General features: G+C 42.8%; 1 protein-coding gene across 8 annotated transcripts in view; it reads left to right on the plus strand.

The window, feature by feature from the left end:
- Positions 1 to 23,219, plus strand: part of CELF2 (CUGBP Elav-like family member 2) — an 867,775-nt gene that overhangs the window by 543,893 nt on the left and 300,663 nt on the right. Inside the window, exon 1 of one of the 8 annotated variants that reach the window (XM_070471965.1) lies at positions 16 to 472. The exons of 4 other annotated variants lie outside the window; for them this stretch is intronic. Coding sequence is in view for 3 of the 4 variants with exons in the window: in XM_070471960.1 (XP_070328061.1) it covers positions 12,366 to 12,439 (74 nt within the window). In the remaining variant the exon portion in view is untranslated. Of the gene's footprint in view, positions 1 to 15; positions 473 to 12,247; positions 12,440 to 23,219 lie in introns of those variants that run through there. 3 more of the 8 variants (XM_070471960.1, XM_070471958.1, XM_070471961.1) reach the window with 3 other exon arrangements.

Genomic DNA, 23,219 nt, shown 5'->3' on the forward strand with positions numbered 1-23,219 from the left:
TTTAATGTATGTCTTGCTAGTTTCCAGAGCTGGCCGAGACTGTCATCACGGTCAGAATCAAGTAGCTTCCTTATCTTAGAAGAAAGAAACAAAAAAGAATCTAGAGAGAGAGAGAGAGAGGGGAAAGAGGGAAATGAAATCGAGACCAAGAGATTGGGAGAAAGAGAGAACAAGCAAGAGAAAGGAGAAGGACTCCTGTGGACGAGTTATATTTGCAGGAGTTGCCTTTTGCAAGCATATCATGTATTTGCTTGCTGCTATTTGTGCGCGGCCAGTGGATAATTTTAAAGGCTCCGAATCTGGCTCTGGGTTTGTCTTTTCCTTTGCAATGTCTAAGCCTCTTTCATTATTATGCACTCTGCATGGAATACTCAGCGAGAAAGGAGCTAAGGAGACTCCATATTAGACTTGCGTTCCAGATACCGCTCTAATCTGGACTTAGCCTACCTAAATAGTCCTTCTGTGTTACCAGGTTTGGATCACTTTATCCTGTTTGCCAAAATGTGTACCTGTTTAAAGACCTCTATTCATGCATGGCGTCCTGGGTCCCTCTGTATTGAAAGCAAATATTTGTTTCCTGCATCTGTGTAAGGGTCCTACCGCTTACCAAGAATGAGCCACCTTTTGGGAAGCAGAGAAAGAATTATGATAGAATTGGCATCCTGCTTTGAAAAATGTAGTCTTTTGTTTATTTGCTAGCAGACATTGTAGCACTGAATACATCTATGGGTCTGACAATGGGACCCGTTGAACAATGGAGCTGTCAAACTAGCTTAATGCATGTCTGGGGTTTTTTTTTTTTCTTCTTCTTTCTCAACACCCTTTTTATCTGTTTTAATCTTGTTTGTATAGACTATCCAGATTGAAGAGCTTTTAGGACTGCTTGTTTGTGGTTTTGTGCATTTAAAAAATTTAATATCTGCCGTTCGTAGGGCTTTTTGCATTTTGCAGCTATGTTGGTTGGATTAAGTTAGAGATTTATTACTTACCTCTCTGTTAAACTACAGAAAGAAACTCATTGATTGAGACCGCTTGTAATACCATTATCATTCTAGCAAATACCTTGTTATCAGACATGCCTCTACAGTATTTAATGCTTGGGGATTTAAAATATGCCTGTTCGGTGGACTTACGGAACATAGCACTAAAACAAAGTTAAGAGGAATATTTCTAATGTTTAAGTAAATTATGATTTTTGGTATCTGCCTCCTCTTTTGGCATCCAGGTAGATAAACAGTTTAGAAATTCAAGGACAAGTGAGAACTTTTGCCCTCCTAATTTTGGTCACAGACTATCACTAGCCAGCCTGTTAAATTGTCAAGTTAAAGGTCTCTACAGAATATATTGATTTTTGATATATGATTATGTGCTTATAAAATGCATTTATATGCAGGGCAAACATGTCTCACATCTTCAAAAATCTTTCCCTTTATAACATGGGCACTGGTTTCTCAGGTGAAAACAGTGAGAAAAAAGAGAAAATAGAAAAATCAGTTTCAAACTTCTCCAACATCAAAAACATTTTTATTCTCACATTAGATATAAAGGAACTGATTCTAGAAGATTAAATGGTAATTGATATACATGAAAATCATGTCACTGACATTTGTTTCCATAAAGAATATATCTTTTCTAACATTTTAATGTTTTGCTTTAATTAGCTGTTTGTGCCAGAGCAGTAGATTGAAAAATGTTCGTAAATTCATCGAGATTTAGAACCTAATTCTTAAAAAACAGAAGGGAAATTATTTTAAGGGGCAAATTTTAAAAGATAGATATATTTAATTACAAATATTTCTTCTTGGATTATATTGTGTTCAGATTAGTGATGTTCCCAGTAAATAGGAGCAAGATGTAGTCTTTATAAAACCAGCTATGAAACATTAACTATTTTTCAGAGTTTGGACGTGCATTTCAGTTTTTCAAACTTAGGCTGAAATGTTATATTTAATACAAAATTGTGAAAATTCATGTTGCAAGCTCAATAAATTGCCTTCTCAAACATAAATTTTCTATTGATAATATTTTCAGAGCCTGGCTGAACCCATAACGTATCTGTAGAATAATTATATTTTTAAAGTTATCCATTGTAAGTAGAGTGGATTTTATGATTATGTTCTCTTACTTCCAAAGGGATATGAACGGCTCATTCCATTGGGTATGCCAATAATTGCTTTTGGATGAGCTTATAAAAGGTAATTGGTGAAGCTTTCTATCTGAAACTGGCCCACTGTTACCAGCACACCTAGATTCTGCTTTCATGGGAAATTTTTTTTCCTGAAACAAAGGTCACAAGGCAATTTTTTTGTGATTTGGGGGAAAAAAAGTAGTGTCCTGTGTTTCCCAGCTGCCTGTCAGAAGCACACTGAAATAAAAAAATACCTTAGAAAACTCCATGTTAAATTTTTGACTAAATTATAATCATTCACCTGTGATCTATTCACTTTAATCCCTGGGTGATCCTATCAGGTCCAAGAACAAGGGAACCCCCTACCCACTCGTGCTCTGACCCAATCATTACCAGCTTCCAGAATTCTGCGGCCCCCATTCCGGCGTCTGACACACAGCTATCTTGTCCTCTAGCCTGACGGGGGAGTGGGAGATGGCGGAAGTTGGCCAACTTGTCTATATCTATTTCCGCAACAGTAACAAGATATGTAATCTGTATCCTGCCCTCAACTTCTGTGTAGGGATGATTCCCTTCCAAGGTGACCTAAACAAATGTCAGAGTGAACTTTAATCCTAAATCCAGACTGTCAGAAAAGGAACAGAAGAGTCAAACTGAGAAAATGGCTTCTTTCAACAGAGTCACGGCTGAGCCGAGTTCTTGCACACGGGAGCCTCGGGAACAGGCAGCTGTATTCAGCAGGCCACAGGCTGCGAGATCTGTGACCTCAGCGTCCGAAGAGTTCTTTCATTTGTGAAAATGAAACCTCGCAGTTTTTCCTTTTCAAAATATGAGTGCATGCAATTGCATAATATCCCTTTGGGACTGAAAAACAAAGAAAGGCCTTTGATTAATATTCATATCTAGAACTTTAGAGCAAGTGCAGATTGTGCTGGAATACCTAGGAAGTCATTGGAAGACTGAATCAATACTAATTATTGTAATCAGGATGGTTAATTAAGTGAAAATGTGGCTGATAGAAAGTTCATTGCTCACAGCCCTGGAAACACCTAGGTTGATGAAAAGAAGGTAAAATCCAAAAGCAAGTGTGATACCTGGGAATGATCTCTCTGTGTTTAGGGGGTCAGAATCTGTCCACAAAAAACATACCTCGATTGGGTATAATCGTGACGGTGAAAAAACCAGCAACATCAGACTCAGTTTCTGGTGTAGAGGTTTCTATAAAAAGTCATTAACAGAAAGCAGTTTGTTAAGAAGCATCTCCTGCGGCTCCCACAGCATTTATCTGCCCTTCTTCCAACGGTAACAAGTATATTTCACTCTGTGGCAGTAACATCTTAGATCATCTTGATTAGCCTTCATTGAATTTCTTTCTACATTTTGGTAATTCCTGGGGGATATGTTGAGGGTGGGGAGGTGGGTTCTCCTTTTATCACACTATTGATTGCTTCCTTCTTGGTTATTACTGGCTTTGGGAATTTTTCTGAACTCGCAGTGACTTTTATTCTGTAGAAAAGATGAGGCAGTGGTTCTTGGAGAGGATTAAGATACGTGGCATTTCGTTTAACTGACATGGGGAAGAGGGTGTCAGAGGAAGGAACGCGTATGTGAGGTTTCAGGGCTGTAGCCCATTAAGAATTGAAATGAAGTGTCCTGGAGCTGAAACACCTTTCTGATCCCACAGTACTCATCTCCAGAGGTCAGACTGAGATGGAAGCTAGATGTACATGTAAGAGAGAGAGACAGAGTGTCTATGTGTGTGTGTGTGTGTGTGTGTCTGAACCTCCACGCCACTCAGAAATGTGCTGGTTAACCCTGATTTCAGATGAGGGACCCTTTGTCCCCAGATGCAGCCTTCTGCTTCATGCAGTGTCATCAGGGGTTGTTCTGTGCAGGTATGTTTATCTGATCCAGAGCTTTCTTCTGACTGTGACTTGTCCCAGCACATTTTCTTGTATGTCAAGACCGTCATAGCTAATGGGGAACGGCATCTGTGGGGGAGGGTGACAGCAGCCCAGAGTGACATGTATGTATTACCAGGACAGCTGAGCTGCTCCCTCACCCCCTTCCACGGTGACCCACCCGTGAATGGCTGCCTAGGGTGGTGATGAATCACTGCAGTTTAGGAAGCAGGATATGCCAGTGTGCCCTGGGAGAACAACAAAAACCAGAATTTTCCTCCATAATCATTGAGTTCAGCAAACTTTGTTGTCATGAACACGAAGAGCATGAGGTTTGAAGTTATCGATAGCCGTGGCTTTTCAAATCCCTGGCTGAAAAGGGTTGCAGCTGCAATCGGTAGAAACTGTGTTGAAACTTATGGATGGCATTGCTGGCTCCCAGCTGGTGTGTGAACTGACGCGAAGGGGCACCATGGTACCTGCGGCAGGAGCGAAGCAGACACTTGTCATCCCTCCCGTAAAACGGCCCATCTCAGCGATATGGGCGCTTGCAGGTGTCGTCATCGTCACACCTTGCTTTTTGAATATCTTGGTCTGGGACCTCAGCTCTTTGGGGTTCTGTGAGATGGCTTCCCCATTCATTCAGAGATGACTTTGGAAGCATCTCTGTGAATGGAAATGCACTGAGCTGGTGATGGACGGTGAGAACTCCTCGTGGTGGCAGTTAGGGTTCATTTTGACTTTCTCTTTGGAAACTGACTTGATCAAAAGGGATGGAGCCCTTGTCACCTGCCACCTGCTCAGGACCTGTCCTGTATAAACTGTACCCTTCTTCCCCCGCCGGGTTAAGGGCTGCTGGCCTTAGAAGTATCAGTGAAAACTTTAATGCTGCAAGGACAAAAGGATTAGCACTGCCTTTCTTTTTTCTTGCCCATCTGCCAGTTCCAGGTTTAAATAAAGATTGGGAGGTGGGATATTATAATTGAAATTGAGAATAAATCCAAAACTTATTGACTCTGTACCTGACGCTACACTAGGGAATCTCTTTTATTTTATATAATTTAATCCTCCCAGCTATCTAAGAGATAATGGTAGTTATGTTATTCCCATTTCAAAGATGAAAACAACTGAGACCAAGAGAGAGACTCCTATTCGATCCTGGAGTTGGGAAGATCCCCTGGAGAAGGGAATGGCTACCCACTCCAGTATTCTCGCCTGGAGAATTCCATGGACAGAGGAGGCTGGCATGCCGCTGTCCATGGGGTTGCAAAGAGTCAGACACGACTGAATGACTAACACTTTTCACACTAAGAGGGGGGAAGTAATAGGCCCCTAGACACATAACTCATGGTGGGAGGGATTCTAAGTGAGGAGTCAGGCACACTCCTCCGTGGCCAGCCTGAAAGTACAACTGTTGGATATTTGACACTTGAAAGGCATATTTTGCTCTGGTGCCACATTTTCACAGTGCACTTCAGTTTTTCCGTACCTAGTATCATACCAGGGAAGCTGTACAGTAAGAAAGGGAAAACCATAGTCATTTTTGCTTCTGAGTTCTTACAACTCCCTTGAGGTCTTTGAATTAAAGCACCCATGCCTCACTTTTCTCATGCTTTAATCTGTATAATGGGAATACATGTTGGAAGGAATAATAGGGCAATCTGAAGCATGATGAAATTAAAATGTGTCTTTTAACCTACATCAGGGACCAAAATCTGTCGTACTGTAATCAGAACCAACCAAGCAACAGACACACTATGTGACAGTAATCTCAGCAGTTAGGAAGCTCACAACAGTCTTTAAACAGAGCGGGAACAGTGGGCACGAAGGCATCAAGCGGTATGTATTGCAGGGAAGGGGGTCTTGAAGGACAGAGGAGGGAGCAGGGGGGAGAAGTTGTCCTTGGAACACCTTGGATTCATCTTTGTTATTAAAACAAAGCCAAACAAAAATCCTTCACTTCATCCCCTTTCTTCCTCAGACCAGAGGGTCGTTCACATTGCTCCTCTATCACTTCACCGTATTCCTTGCACCATATATGGTGCAAATGCAGTTGTTAGCCTCCACCAGGGAGTGTTGAGAGACTAACTGATTAGGTCACATAAAGGTTTACACTCATCCATAGAGATAAGACAAGATAACACATTTCCACTCAGCCTGGGTAGATCGCTACACCACTTTTTCATGAAGGTTTTGGGTAGTTCTTTTAGGAGGAAGAAAAAAAAATTATTTTCCCCTAATGGACTTCCTAAGAATTAGCATCACAAGCAAATTTAAAGAAAAAGTCATTTGGGATTTTCAAAAACCTCTATCATAAAGCTAAAAATAGTTAAGAGATTTGAACTATATTGTAGAGAAAAAATAAATTTCCTGTGCTCAAAACCTTAATGTATTTTCAACCTACATGTCACTTTAATAGATTGGTTATATAATTGCTGTTGTAATAATTAGGTTAACACATTGTACCTCTCATCTGAGGATCATGGTAGATTTTGATTTTATCAGCCATCCATCCCTAGGAGGAAATGATAGCCAAGCACATGCAAAGATCTAGACCATGAGTCAGAAAGTTCAGTGACGTGTTCCCAGTGTCTGTCTGTTCTGACAGAGTCAGATGTAGACTCCAACAGGTTTGGTTCTTACATCTTATCTATTTCACTCCACTTGCAAGTAGCATTTGTCTTAGAGAGTCGGATCTGCACGCACCGTATCAGATGCCTTCTGATCCTCCAAAGGAAAAGCTCTTTGATGGGGAATCCATCATCACATGGGTAAATGTGTTCTGTTTTACATGCGGTCCAAGCGTTTGGTCTCTTTAATCCTTCCTTTTCTTCAAGATGTATTTGTTCAGAAAAAGGAGAAACACTGAGGCCACTGGGGCTCTCAGACCTCTGAAGAGTCCCTCTAAGCTCCAGATTTTGATTCTTGCCAAGATTAGCTTCAGACTACTCCCCCAATCCCTCCAGGAAAGCTTAAAACTTCCTTTCTCTTTTTATCCACCCCCACCTGTTGGAGCTTTCTCTCTGGACCTAATGTTATGCCCACTGCTATATCCACCCAGCTGTCGCCACTCAGCTGCTGTGTTTTGTCAAATGGTAGTTTCTCTTTTTGAAATTTATAGCACGTGACAGTAAAATGAGAACTTCTGGCCGATTGGGGAAAACATTTGGGGGAAGGGGTGGTTTAAGGGCCGATTGCCAGGGAACTCGAAACCCCATCCTGATAGCTATAAATTTTGTTCCTGCCGCCAGGCTGGCACCAGATAAAGGTACCCGATACAGTCTTGACAAATCTCAGCATCTTTGAGAGGCTGCTGGGACATTCCTTCGGAGGCTGTGTTTTCTGAGTGCCTCCGTGTACACATCACCAGGCCAGCCTTCTTCTCCTCCCCACCCCTTCTCCAGTCTTCTCCTCCCCAGTTTTCAAATCCTGTTTATTCACTCTGCGGGACACGGTCTTACATCCTCCCCCCTCCACCCCATGATGATGTCTGGAGAGGGGGCACCCCAGAGACAGCTGTTCCTAGCTGAGAACGCAGCCTTGGTCCAGGCAAACTTGACTTCCCCGACAGATGAGCCCCCAAGACTGGTCACTTTGGTGGTCACCTGCCTCCTCAGCGCCGCAGCTGTGGAGGAAATCTGTCTGGCACTGTCTGGCTTCCGTTGGAGAGAGAAGGAGGCAGAAAGAAAGAGAAAGCTGAGGGGGGAGGGAGAGAAAGAAGGCCGCAGCAAGGATAATGAAGAAAGGAAAAGGGAAATCTAAGGCCGAGAGGGAAGTGATGAGCTGGCTGGGCTCGAGGCCCAACAGGTCCACAGTGTTAGCATTTCATCCCCTTGGAGTGGAAGCTTCTGGAAACCCTAGAGGGGCACCTCACTTCCAAGCACGAAGGTACGTACACAAACAACCCATCTTCCGTTGGAGGGTCTCTTCAGATGGGAGGGAAGTTCACCATTATGTCTTCGGCTCTGTGGAAAACAGATTCAGAAAAACACAAGATTGCAAGAAGCCAGTAGCAGCTGCTCTCGAGGTAGAGCGGCAGCTGAAAATTCCCTTAAAAAAAAATGTAAAATAAGAGTTTGATTACAATGTCATCTTTACTGTAGTGTGATTTTACTGAAGTCCTTTTAGGAATGTGATAAAGTCACTGTTTCAGAACCTTTCAAAATGGGGGTGGGGGGAGCGGATAAGAGCATCTTAAGCTTATGATTGGTGATAGAAGTATATAAGGGGTACCTTTATGGAGCTAAGAAAATATACCTTTATAATGTATCACTTAAGGATCTATTTGGGGGTTTTTAAGCACATGGAAAAAGACACTGTTGTTTATTTTTGCAAGTTGCTGATGAAACTGGGGTAAGCCAAGAACAAACACATGGCCATGAAGAAACTTTCCCAGGTACTTAAAATTCATGTGAATTTCACATTTGTTGGCTGGAAAACCCCCAGTGATGGGAATCCCACTCCCCGCTCCCTTCTAGGGCCTTTCTTGCTCCAGATGACTCTCAGCACACTGGGCTTTTTTTAAACTGGAACAGCTATGTTAATAAAATTTGACTTTGAAAAGGTGATGGGGAAAGATGTTTTGGATTCTCCTTTGTAATAAAGAGCCAGAAGTGAGGGGAGAAAAACCCTTTAGTGACCGTGCCTGTTTGAGGAGATGGAACAGGATGCGTCGTACATCTATAGTTGCGTGGCTGACCGTCTGCTGCTTTAAAGAGACTGTGACCCATGTTATTATATGTGGGAATAATTAAAACATGGAAATTTGTCACAAAATATACAGGAATGTCTGCAGGAGGAGATTAGCTGTTGGGTTATAAGCATCTATCACTATCGGGCCCTGGTCTCTCAAGTTACGGTATAAACTTTGCACAAAACTGTTGGAATGTTTATAGTTAGGGCCTCTATTCTGGTGCATTGATGAAGGTGGGTGACGGAAATAGAATACTTTGCCCCGGAGCCGTGTGTCCTCCACGTAAAAATGCATGTATTAGCACTCTGTTTCTCTTGAGAGGTTGTGTGTGTTTTACTGTCAGTGATAATTCAGTGGTCAAACAATGACCATGGGAGAAAACTCAGTTTGCGATGAGGCTTGGGGGGTGGCGGGCAACGAAGAGGGGCAGTGCTCAAAGAGCCCGGTGCACCCGACTGCCTTGGAAGGCCTCGTATGAAATGAGGTCATTCAGAAACTTTCCCTTGAAGTGCTTCCAATTCTTGAATTGCCTTTTGTTTGGGAAATGAATAGCGAGTTGATTAAAAAAAATAGACAATTAGGGAAGGTAGGGGGATGGGCTCAGGGACCAGCTTAAGGTTTTTCTACAGTGAAGCAAAAATGGTGAGGAAATTGCGTGGTTCCCCACTGCCTGGTCCCCAGGGTGGTCAGCATGCAGAGGTGTCCACCCACCAGGTTGGGCCCAGGAGGGGGTGCTCACCATGGCCTCACCCCCTTTCAGTGCTGTTGGTAAGAACCTTGGCAATAAAATAGTGTCTCTGAACCCCGCGTGTTTAGCAGCGGCTCAGTTGAGCTTTCTGCAAAATAATTCCAACTACCAAATCATAATACCTGATGGGTCGTTACAGAGTGAAAATTACAAAAAGGCGGGGGGGGGGGGGGGGGTTGGGGGTGGGGCTTGAGTTGTTTTAGGTTTTTTTTTCTTCTTCTGCCAAAGCAGGGAAACGATAGATTGAAGATTTTCATCAAGTGGTATTTGTTTGGATGTTTTTGTTTTGTTTTTGTCTTTAAGCTCAAGAGCTTTTGAATTTTTGTATTTTTTTAAAACGGCTATTGTGGAGGTGCTGTGATCATAGAAATAAAACTCTACGGGGTGTATGTATGTGTGTGTGGACTTTGTTTCTCTCCAGCACCTACATTAAGAGCCTTTGCAATCACTCTATTATTTATGTATTTGGCAACCAAACTATTTCAGCTCAGCTACATCCGAAGCTTTCCTTCATTCCCGTTGTCACTGTATTTCATGTACGAGCCAGTCTTCTTTTATATATCTGACCCCGGGTTTGCTTCTGACTTTACATGGCCAAAGCAAATGTGCTTTGAAAACTCTGGGACACACTGTAGTTGTTAAATAAGGCAGTAACCTATGCACTCGTGGTTCTTTCTCTATGACCTACTTACATACTTCCTCACCCTCCTTATAGTATGATTAAAAGCTGCTTTGAATCCACTATTGCCTCAAGGGATTGGAGCCTAGAATTTAACAAACTGCTGAGAAGGCTTAAGTCAGTAAGAGGCCTTCCCCTACAGCGTCTCCCAACTAATTCACATGCAATTAAAGAGAAAATAAATATTTCAGAAGTGTACGTGTTAATGAAGCTTTTTCTACCTTCTAGGACGTAGATGTGCATGGAGCTTCATTCCATAGCAGCCTAGAAAATATTTTCCTTTTTGATGAATGCAGTTGTGTTCTGGAGGCCGGTTCTGTTCGTTTGTTCTTCAGATAATTTTATTATAGAGTCAGCTGCTTATCTACATTTGGGAGTTATATAAATCATATCTTCAAAATCAGTAACTGTTGAGGTTTGTCTCATTTATCTGGCTAATTACTTTATCAAGGTTATTGAAAGACCAACAAAATTCTTACAATTTCAAAGACAGTCTGCAGTAGCAAGGGTAGGGAGAAAATGTAATTTACTAGGAGAAGTTGGGACATTTGGGTATAAGAATTCATTTTACTGCATCTGTTTTTCAGTTCGTTATGAGTCTAGACCTGGTTCCACAGAAAGGCAATATTTTAAGAGGAAGGTTGGTCTTAGCCCTCCTCGTATCTTAAAACGATCTCCGTCAAAAGCCAGATCCATTGCTCGGCTGAAGAAGAAAATCAAGTCAATTAAGTATGTATGGACCTAACTGAGTACACCAGGCCTGTTATTCCAAATTGCTCAAGGCAGGATTTACAATTGACATGTGGATTTCATATTGCTATATAAATATCCATATTTCTTCATAACCTCTAAAGATGATCCTATCTCATTATAACACAAGAAATTGGGTAGAAAAACAATTTCTCCAGATAATGGTGTCAGATACATTTAAACCACGTGATACAATGCCACATGACCTGTTTAACCCTCTGCTGCCTGACTACACACCTAGGTGTGAAACATCATTTCAAAATAAAATTTAAAGTGATTACCAAAAGAGGCAAACTATGAAACTTCTAGTATGCAATTTATGAGGTTACTTTAGAATGTGAAATAGGCCACACAGAAGTTTTTCAGGCTTCTGACCTTGTGAAAATTTGTTTCATCTAAAAAAACAGCAACAAAACAGTCATGAGGATGCCAAATTAGAACATCACCTTATACTTATCTTTTAAAAATTTTCACAAATCACTTGGGAAAATTGAACTCCCTTCTTGTCTTCCTGAGAGTTCTGTCCTGTTTCCCAATTCCTATTAGTAAATTGGTCACAGATCTTAAATGAGTATTTAAGCTTCATGGCCATTACAGACCCAACACTCTTTCATTAAGCCACTCTTGGTTTTTAATCACTGTGTTAAATACTTGGAAATGACCATTTCGTGGTGTATCGTTTTAAAAGAAAAGGTGATTTATCACTCTTAGTTTCAGTCCCGTATACGTCTCAATGTTTTCAAGATGATACAAAAGGAAGTATAATCCTGCAGGGATTCGTGCATCTTTCTCCTTGAAGCACTGAAAAGTCCCCAAATGTCAACTTGGGCCGTTTCTCTGATATTTACTTTGGCTCAACCACTAGTGCTATTTCAGTTATTGTGGTGAGTTCATACATGGGCGAGCACAGCCCACCGACGAGCATTTAAACTAACCCGGGGGATGATTCGTCTCTCGTGGCTTCCGCTGGGGAGTTCGGGTGCGCTCGTGGCGTGCACGGGGCTTGGGCAATACGGTGGCATTCAACCTACGACAAGCGGTCATTCGGGCCTCGTGCCAAGCGCCTGGAAACGGGACCGGACACAGCCGGCGCGGGGGACGGGTGTGCAAGTCTGGACGCCAAGGACCGCAGGCCAGGCGGCGATCTGTCCAGGGGGCGGTCCCGCCGCGCCCTCCTCCCCCCGGGGGCCGGGCGCGCGGGCCCGCAGGGGTTAAGCGGCTGCGCGGCGGGCGCGGCGCTCCGCCCCCGCTCGCCGCACCTGGCGCTCGGCGGCCCGCGGCCCGGGCGCTGGGTGTCGGCGGGGATTGGCGGAGAGCGGCGTGGAGAGAATGTGACAAGTGCCGGCTCGGGCGGCCGCCGCGGGGAGGCCGCGCGCACCTGTCCCTGCCCGTCTGCGCCGCCCGCCGCCGCTCGGCCGCGCGCACCGCCGCCCCCCGCGCCCGAGCGCAGAGCGCGCGCCGCGAACATGACTTCTGCCTTCAAGCTGGATTTCCTCCCGGACATGATGGTCGAGGGCCGCCTGCTAGTTCCCGACAGAATGTGAGTGTGGCCGCCCGGCCCCCGCCTGGACGCTGGTCCGGAGCTCCGCGGAGGGAGAGGGCGGGCGGCGGCGCTCCTGCGCCCCGGGGACGCGGGGGGCGGCTCCGGTTCGGCCGCGCCCTGGGGTTCGGAGCCGGCGCTGGATGCGGGGAGAGGTGGGAGCGCGTCCGGAGAGGCGGCGGAGCCCGGGGTGGGGCGGAGAGCGGGGGCCGGAGAGCCGGACGCGGAGTCCGGGGGTCTGGGCGTGGGGTCCGGCCCGCGGGGATCGGCGAACGGGGCGCGGCGTCCCAGGGTGGGGTGGGCGCGTGCACGCTCGTGTCATTTGAAATTCGGGGCTGCTGGAGCTCTCATGGCCCGTTTACAGATCTCTTCCTGCCAAATTGCCCGCTCCTCTTGTCTTACCCTTTGCAAAAATCCTTTTTCGGGGGGGGGGGGGGGCGGGGAGGAGGAAAAGGGGGGGAGGAGAAGATAATTACAAAACATTAAAATAGCCAGGTGTACTCTGCAGAAATTAGAGGTAATTTTTACGTAATCACGGTGGTTTGTCTCATATGCAGCCTATAATTTAATAATTAATGTGATTGTGGTGGTTTTACACGTCGTCAAACTAGAGTAGAGAGTTTATTGGGAGAAGTCGGGAGCTGGGATTCCTTAGGAAAGGAAAGTATGCCTCATTTTTTCGGGGCTCGTTAGTCTTGATAGGAAAGTTACTCTTATCAGCTGGGGCACTCTGGAGGCAATAGGATCTGCTTGTATTTCAAGCATGTTTGAAAAGACAGCCTAGAAGGTTGCCAGGGGTGGGGATGAAAAGTCTGTGTCCATTTCAGGCTTGGAATATACACAGTTGTCTCTTATCAGGCCAGAAATGTGATAGTGAATCTAAGCTACAATTAATCGAGCGAAAAAGGGACTGCTCTCCTTGGTAAGAGTACGTATAAAATGTTTCCTATTGTACGCACCCCGAGATAACATTCATATTCTCTCTGGCACTTTGCTGTATCCGTTGCAATTTTCAGGCCATTCCGAGCTTTATGATCCATTTCCCTGGCAACTAACTTTCCCCTACGGTGCTAGATTCTTTTTCTAGGATGTTAAATGTTATGAGCTGAGAGATTCTTGAGAAACTCCACAGTGGCCAATTATTTGAGCCCCTAGGATTTAGGAGAAGAAAAAAAACAGGTGGGGAGAGGGATGAAATTTTGTTAAATGTGAATTGTCCTTCTTGTCGATATTAAGAATGTTAACTTGCTTTTACACGTTGGTCAGGTTCATTGTCCAACTAAGATAATCAGATAATGTAAATTAAAATATTGAATTTCCCTTTGGCAGTTTTCTCTGTGAAGTTAATCTTGATTAGTACCGTTCCCATGATATTTGTTTTGAGATCGCTGGCTTCTCCCCCCCACCCCTTAAAATAGCTGCCTTTGTCAGCGTTCAACCCAAGTTTGCACAGTTAGCTAATTTGAAAGTTCCGTGTGTTTTCCCCTCTGCTTCCTACTGTGTCAGGGCCGAACCAAAGATTTTCTTGGTCATGATTGTGCAATTGGTGGTCACCTGCTAAGAATACTCTCTGAGTGTAAAGTGTTAATGGCCTCTGAAAGATGCTCTCTCTTTTCAGTTAAATTATTATAAAAATTTAACTTGTCCTTTTCATTTAGTGGATGAATGTGACTGGCACAAACTACTACTCTGAATAGAGCATTTTTGTCTTAAGGATGGAGTCAGCTCTGAAGATCCTAATATAACTTCAACCCATTTCTCTTCATGTGTTAGTTATTCCATGTGTTAGATTATTGAGTTAAACTCAAGTTGTTTTCAAAGTCTTTTTCAACTCTAGCTTAATTGAAACTTAAAAAAAAAAAAAGAAAAAATAGAGGATTTGTAAATAATGTTATTGTTTCCAAGATATCGATTTTATGTCTCCTTAGCCCTAAGAGTACTGTAGCATGTTTTCCTTAAGAGTTTGTAATTAACTCACATTAGAGTCGGTCTTTGGGGAATAGGGGTGCATGGGAAGGAATATGACAAGTTGAAAATGCTTGAAACTCACCTCCAAGTGTATCTTATCGCCACATTCAGACAGTTGAGAGGGTAGCGGTGTGGGTTTATTGTTTTCTGGACCCATCATCTTTTATGGTCTGTTGCCGTTTGGACTTAAAGTGCTGTCAGCTAGATATTGGCCTGTTCCTAAAAGGAACTTGTATAAAACACAGGGCTTTTCTGGTGTCGATTTTCTAAATCTGTGGCACATATTTTCAATGGCGTTTTCCCACAAGAATCTATTAGATAAGTTTGCAAGATGTAATATGTTTGAGTGTTCAGAGCAGATGAACAGATAGCTTTTGAGGTAAATGATTACTCTTGATGGCCCCACAAGCCATCAGGTGTTTAAAGAGCCGGATTGTTTAAGGCTCCGCAGTGGGTATAGAATTGTTGTGACATCGGCTTCAAAGTCCTGGGGTTTTCAATATTCGACATCAAAACTGCACATGGAAATAGATCTTTAAATGATCTTAACTATCAAACTTTTGTTGTTCTTGTGTTACTGTAGAATGTCATTTGCAACAAAGCATAATGAAAACAACACCAGAACTGATATTTTAAATCCTTTTTTAAACTGGGGCAATTGGTCTTGGATTATAGTTGGAGATGGGGATTTTTTCTTTGTGTTCACCTTTTGACTAATTGTATGTATGCATTAGGGTTTTTTTTTTTTAATGTGTTTGAATTTTTAAACAAATTTTAAACAAAATCTAAGAGATGCTATCTTGGAACTGAGAAATTAGAGGTGGAAAAATCTAGGAATGCACCCTTAAAGTATTAGTTCAGATTTGTGATGTTAAGAGTAAGATGCTGAGGAGAAGCCACCAGTAAATTAAAATAAAACCTTTCTCCCCGACACACATTTGGTGAGTAACCTTACTGACAAAGAGAAAAAGTTACCCTGAGTCAACTTGGTGCATTAACCTTTTTTTTGTTGAGTGCTCCCAAGTTGGGATAACCTGAAAGATGTCTATCCGGGCCTGATTAAACTAGAAGGCAGTTCTAGGGACGTGTTGTTCAAGCTGTTAAACCAGACCTCATTGTTTTATAGATAAAGAAACCATTAGAGGAGTGATGGGACCAGTCCAAAAAGGCGTGTTATTACTGCTTCCCCCTCCCCACTGAAAGGACAAATACAGGAGTCATTCATTGAATGCCTGCTGTGTACCAAGACAGTGTACTTATGCTTTCATAGTAGCTATAAGGGTGGTGGGTGTTGCACCCATTTCACAGATGATGTTTGAATAGATTACATTCTTGTGCATGCTATACAGGCAATGAATGGTGAAGCTGTGGTTCACTTGTGTGTGTGTATGTATATGTATGTATGTGTGTATTATATAAATGCATGTTTATGTGTTGATACAGAGAGAAGAGAGGACAGAATTTTTGTTGGGAATGGTGGAGAATTATAGGAGATACATGCCTGTCACTTATTTAGGATTGACTCTCTAATTTGATTCAAATTAGTGAACTGATCACTCTTGTTTGATTCAAATTCACAATTATTCCATGAGCTCATGAACTAAAGAAAATATGTTTTAATTTAAAACTTTTCTTTTCGTTTACCAAGTACCAGCAAGATGAAAGTCAAAAGCCTTGAGTTCTTTTTTTTTTTTCCAGATGGTATTTAAAGTTTTTTGGAAAATGCCATTACCAATAATAATAAAATACAGTGCTGAGATTTGTCACCCAGTTCCTTGATAGACATAAGAGGAAATTAAAACGTGAAGACGCTAAAAGGATAGTGTGTGTGGTACTTTAAGGAAATTTTTAAAGAAGTATTTTCAGGTGGGATTTCTGAGTGCCTATCTCAGTATCAACTGCTTCCTGAAACCGAAAATTCCTCCCATGTTGGCATTTAGAACACTAATGTTATCTTTGATCTGGGTTAGAGGTATTATTTTAGCTGAGTGTTGCTGTTTAATTGTAATTTGCTGGATTGAGATTACTCTGGCATCTGTTGATGAGATTCGGTCAGCTGGGAGGAATAAGAACCTTGCAAGATAAGATGAAAAGAAGATAAGATTTTCAGATATGAACCCAGTGATTAAGATTTCATAGCCTCATTATGAATGTTTTCCATCCCAGTGGCCCCTCCCCCCCCAACACTATCATAATAGCATATTTGCCTTCTGATAAAAAACTGCAGTCTCCTTCCCTTTTTTACATAAATCCCCAGATTTTTCATTCCTCCTCACTCCTTTCTCTTAGCTTTGTTTCTTACAAGTTCAGCACCCACTCTCTTCTCATTGAGGCTTTTATATACAGTCATGGATGATGGGGGTCTGATGTCACTGTAGTAAATTGTAGACAGACCTCACAGTTGTCAATTCTATCAGAATCTCTTACCTGATTTGCATTTCACTGGGAAACCTCGGGATTGTCAGTACGTGGCAAGGAGCCCAGTGAGAAATCAGTAAGTCACTGATGTCTTTTTCACTTGCCGTGCTGAAACTCCAAACTTAAAAAAATCTTTATTTTAGAGTATTAATACTGGAAGTTTTTTTTTTTTATTTCCTTTCAGAGGAGGCTTCGGTTTTTGCTTTGTGTTGGCAGATTAGGCCGTCATGAAGAGTTAGCTATTTCTCAGTGTCATGTTTGTTCTACAAGACCGCAGAAGAGAGGCTTTGTAAAGTCCAAATGATTTCCAGCTCGTGAGCCCCTCCCTGCCCTCGTGCCCGTGTCTGTATCCCCACTGTCCGGGTGGGCAGGTGATGTAAGGAAGCCAGCCTCCATGCAGTGCTGCTTATGCAGCGGTGCAGAAAATGCATTTTTATTTTTCCTCAAGAAAAAGCTCTTGCTGAACTTGAAGGGAAACAGAGCTGCACATTCCTGGAAAAACCTTGGTGGGAAACAAAAACTAATTAGCGCGGTAAATGTGATGCTCGCAGGTGATTGTAAAATAATTATTCCCCTTTAGCATCATCAGTGTTTAATTGTGCCATCCAATATTCTCATGCTCTGAATCTAGATGTGAAGGGATGGAAACCCCCCATCTCCTCCTGGGAATGTCTTTTTCATTTACTGTAAGCTTCAGACTCTTCTGAAAGGGCTGTTAAGAAGAATGGGGGGAAACATACAGGGGATTTTCAGCAGCTTCACTCTTCCCGTTTGTTCTAAACCGTGATGGAAAGGGATTACTCCAACTAGTTTTATAGAAGTACAATTCCACTTATGTGGTTGAAATACCTTGTGAGCATATTTGAGATGTACATGTTCACATTGTTACCCATGGAGTTTTATGAGCAGTCTGTTTTATGAACTGCAGATTGTATATTATGTTCAGATCCTGAGAGTGATGCTTTAAAATCAGCTGATGATTTAAAATGAAATGCTAATAAATATGTAATCATATGGCTCTCAAAATGACAGATGAGTACAAATTCGGTTTTTGGTTAAATTTTAATTCCTCCATTTGAATGAATGCCTCAGAGCCAACCTGCTGGCAAATTATTAGGCCCATATTTTTTTTAATTTCCCCTCCTAAAGATATATGTAAATCAAGTTTAGGCTGCATTTAGACTAAAATATCATTTTAGTTTTTTATTCTCAACTTTTCTGCCACATTCATCTAGCCATCTTCTTAAGGTCATATTTTTCAATAAAGAAATCTGTTTGAAGGAGACCTCAGTTTAAATGATGTGTGCTCCCTTTCCATCAGTAGAAGTTAAACAGGTAGAAACAGGGTTCCTTTAATAGTGATAGTGCTTTAAAAATGGGTTACAGGCAGTGTGTGAATTTTAAGTCTTAATAATTAAAGAAATTGGTGGTTTGTTTTCTCTGTGAGATTGTTTGATTCTGTTATGATCGTAGAAATCAAGTTTCCCCAGCCCATTTGCCTGACATTTATACACTCAAACAGGACTGAAGATGTCCAGGGTTCGCAGATGATGGTGCTGACTCACTCCTCAGAGAATGCATTTAATTTCAGCTGATTTCTCTGACATTTTGACATCACTTGTGGACAACTTATGAAAAAATTTGTTTTTGAGTTTCATGGAACAGAATAGTTCTTCAGCTTCCATACTAGGATCGAAAATTCAATGTTTTTATGCTGAAGGGCTTCCTTTTCATGCCATTTCACAAAAAAGTTCATAGTCAGACTTGGGCTCATTAAATTTTAAGATGGTATTTTAGATCCTTTTCCTTGAATGATGTCTTCCTGTCTCCTGGTCTCCTCCTAAAGCAGGAAATTTGTACCACATTTATGTGACAAAATCAGCTGATCCTTCAGGCTAAAAGAGCAAAATATTTTGTTGTTCACCTGATTGTAAATGTGTATAAAAATGTGTGCATACATGTATATAGACATATGTATATAGATACATACATATGTATATATGTGTGTATATATATATATCTACATGCATATGTATGTAGATATAGGTGAAATATATATATGTATTTGTTGTTGCTCAGTTGCCAAGTCATGTCCAACTCTTTGTGACCCCGTGGACCGCAGTATACAGGGCTCCTCTGTCTTCCACTCTCTCCTGGACTTTGCTCAGATTCATGTCCATTGAGTTGGTGAGCTATCTAACCATCTCATCCTCTGCCCCCCACTTCTCCTTTTGCCTTCAAATGCACGCACACACATACATATATATAAATACATAATTTATATTATATATTTATAATTATGTAGGCTCAATATCACATAACTATATATAATATAAATTATATATAAATTGCATATATAAAAATGCACACATATGTTAAGTATATGCACATATAAATAAATGTATGCATATATATACACACATCTATATGGAAGACTGTCTTTGACATAATTCTTCACTTTCTTAAAATACCTTCTATTTAGTGGTCTTTGTCTCTAAAAATTATGAAATATTAGGGACCCTGCTGGAAAGAGTTCTTCGAACGTTGTTTTGACTCTTTGGCCCAGAAGCTCAGAGCAGCTTCTGTTAAAGGTGCAGAAAGTGTCACTGTGATGGACCTGTCCCACCTTCTGGGTAAAAAACTGAGAGACCCTCCCCACCTGGTTGAGTGACTTTTGTTTCCTTGCTGCAAAGTCCTCAGACCTGGGGACTGCTTCTGTTTCTCAGTTGCCGTTGAGATGTTGCTCATATCAAGACCTTACAGGTTTAGCGTAGGAAGAAAGGGTCTTCAGAGAAGCATGACAGTAGACCCCCCATCAGTATTTTCTTGGGTACACATGGCTGGGGTTGTAATCCCATAGCTATTATCCCATAGCTTCCTGTTGATGCTGAAAGGAGAATTTGAAATCCCACATCTAGTGGGATTCCAGCACATCAACTGAACATCTTAAAAAGCCTAAAGCTACAGGAGATTTGTGGACCTGTAAGGGGATAAATTGGTATAAACCTTCTTCAGCACACGTGCACACCTTGACAGCCAACTGTTTTCTCTGTACATCTCCAGAGTAAGATATTGGGTGTCACACAGATGAAGCCAGTGCAGGCTGAAATCTGACATTTCATATTCTCCTTGGGGAAAAAAACACCTTAGGGGAATAATAAAAGAGAAAGATGCTAGGAAAAAGCATAGGAAGGAAAGCTTTTGGTCTTGGACTGATGGATAGCCATTCCATTATGCTCTTACTCAGCTCTCCCGAATCTTTGCACCCTAACCCAGACTTCTCTCGGTCATTAACAGAATAACTCTTCCTAAAGTTTTCTGCCTGCATTTCTTAGGTCTTCCTGATGTATATCTTTCGCATTCTTTTCTGTGAGTCTTCCAGTGACTTCTCTAAGCCCAATTTATTGTCCCTCTTCTGAGGACTTACCTGAATTTCAAGAGAAGGGGCCACGTCCGTCCGTAACACCGTTCTCAGAGCTGCAGCCTCGAGAAGGGCGACGCCTGAGCACCTTGGCCGTCTCTTGCAGCAGATCCCACGGCACAGCTGGTGTTGCTGTGCATAGCACTGTATTTTGACTTCCTAGACTATAGAAGGGGTGTTGAGTTTTCTGGTTGGGCAGAAGGGCAGCATATTTCGGAGTGATTAACTTTATGGATGTCACTGTCTTGGCCTGCTATACTTGGCACTGCTGCAGCTGTGTTTGCCTTCTCAAAATTGTCACCAGGAGGCCTCCAGCTGCAATTATCCCCTTCGGTTTGTGCTGGTAGCATTCTTCCTTGTGACTCCTGCGGTCCACCCTGCCATCTTGCCTCAGCGCCAGGAGTCAAAGGCAGCACACGAGTTCCTCGGGGAAAACCTGATGGCTGGTTGACACAACTGGCAACTCCATCTCAACAGTAACAGTTGAGTCCTCTTCATTTTACATTCTGGGGAGACCTCTCAGGGTGCTGCTTTCTCTTCACAAAAAGCCCATATTTTCCTCTTTTCTCCTCTTACTTCTCTATTGGTCTTCAATGGCAAAGAGTTGATGCCAGCATCTACTGATGGACAGTATTTCTTCCTTGTCTGTATTACTAGAGCGGTTCGGAACAGGTTGTATTTTGGTTTTGAGTATAATTGCTTTACAGTGTTGTATTTTCCGCTGTACAGCCAGGCAGATCAGCTGTCTGTATACATGTATCCCCTCCCTCTAGGACATCCCTCCCACCCCAGATCCCTCACCCGACCCCTCTAGGTCATCACAGAGCCCCGAGATGAGCCCCAGCAGCTTCCCACCAGCTCTCTATTTAACACATGGTAGTCTACAGTGTCAGTCCCACTATCCTAATTCATCCTTCCCCTCTGTGGCCCTCTGTCTGTTCTCTGCATCTGCTTCTCTATTCCTGCCCTGAAAATAGGTTCATCTGTCCCATTTTTTTAGGTTCCATACATATGCATTAGTAACATCCATGGAATATAGCAAGCCTAGAGTGATGTGTTTCCCTTTCTGACTTGCTTCAGTCTGTATGACAGACTCTTGGTCCATCCATGTCTCTGCAAATGACCCAGTTTTCTTCCTTTTTATGGCTGAGTAATATTCTATCGTGTGTGTGTATATATATGTGTGTGTATGTGTGTATCACATATTTACCCATTCATCTGACAATGGATAGAGTCAGGACAGAGCAGGTTTTTACTTCTGGTATTTTCAGGCCCCTCACAAAGCACCTCATTGCAGAGGAGACTTAAAGCATTTTTTTTCCTGTTAGTTGAGCCCCTCCCACAGAATATTCTTTTCTCTCAAGATTTTAGTTAAGGCTGGTCTTCATATAGAAACCACGTAACTTCATTTGTCTGTGTGTGGGTCTTAATCTTGAGTTAGAATTTTCTCTTGGATCATTTCTGCTTGCTGAGGACGCTTGCCCTGCATCAGGAGCTGCTGTGTGTAGCAGAATGGCACCACCAGGGATGTGGTTTTAGGATCTCTCCACCAATGGCTGGAAGGTCATCCTTGAAGGATGAGCATCTTTTCCTAAACAAGGGTCTCCTGCCTTCTCCCGGCCTGTGACTTGTCAAGATTCCTCATGTAGAACGTATGGAGAATCAGGTACACTCCCTTACCTGTGCCCCAGGATTGTTGCGAAGCTCATGTCCAGAGAGGGATGACAACCTAAATATTTTACAGCTTTGTGTTACTTAAGACCGACCAAAGTTCACCTGCCTCTCCTGGGAGAAGCAAACACAGGGAAACTTCATTACAACTGACCCATTAATGCCCTCTCCGTCAGAACGTTCATGCTCTAACGTCTTGGCCAAAGACCCATAAAGCAGTATTGCTCCCATGTAAACTTTCAGAAAATGTTTCGTCCCCAGGACCACATTAAGAAGACTGATTTTGGTTTTTTTCCTCTCTCTTTCTTTCTGCTCGATGATTGAAAAATAAAATACAGTTTGTGTTCCAGCTGTGAATTTGTGGTCAGACCTTGCATTCTGGAATGGGGTGAAGCAAAAAGCAGTATCTCCCTCCAGCATCCCCATAGGTATATTTGGAAAAGCCAATCTGTACACCAGCTGGAATAGATCCTGATTTTCTTATGGGAGGAGCCTCAGCTGCACCTCTCACCTGATGGGGCTCCTAACCCCAGCAGAAACCCAACCATGATGTGAACGTGGAGGTGAGTATTGTAGGCCCCCGTTGCCTGCTGGCCTCGTGAGGGGCTCAGGCCACAAAATGCCACGAATTTCTGAAGGAGGAGAGGACTTGGAATCAGTGGTTTTTTAAGGAGTTGGCTCAGTGGGTGGAGGTGGGCAGCTGGCCACACAGTTCTCCCTGCTTTTCTACTCTAATTACACAAGCCCTTAGTTCTCCTGACACAGTGGGTAGGGTCCTTGAAGTCCTAAGAAGCCAGAGTTGCTGCAGCCAGTTGAAGGTTTGCTCCCACGGGTATAGATCAGTTGATGGATTATGATCAGATTCAGCTGGGATGCCTGGCACCTTGTCTGAGTCCATTGACTGGGGGATGTCCTCCATGGTGGGTCAGGGGCCATGCGGCACCCTCTCTGGTCAAGGGAGTGATGTTGCTGGTGAGACACCCCCAGGTCATGAACGTAACCTCCCAAACCAAAAATCCATTGCCTCCCGCCACAGACCAGTTTGCATGAGGGTGAACTCAGGCACTATCAGAGATGACAGTTGATTCTGAGATCACTGGGGTATTGAGGAACCCCATTGAGGAACATGGGGTCTGTGGGTGAAATCTGGCGGAATCTTTTGAAAAGGGGCTGCCTTACAGATTCTACAACTGTTTCTTTACAAATTGATGAGTCCTTTGCAATTGGCACATTTTATCTTCTCAGCGTCTAAGACACCTAATTCACTTTGTAGGCAGCCTTTCAGTTGGGCCACGACTTAGT

The sequence above is a fragment of the Odocoileus virginianus genome, chromosome 9 (assembly GCF_023699985.2).
Source record: "Odocoileus virginianus isolate 20LAN1187 ecotype Illinois chromosome 9, Ovbor_1.2, whole genome shotgun sequence".
NCBI lineage: Eukaryota > Metazoa > Chordata > Mammalia > Artiodactyla > Cervidae > Odocoileus > Odocoileus virginianus.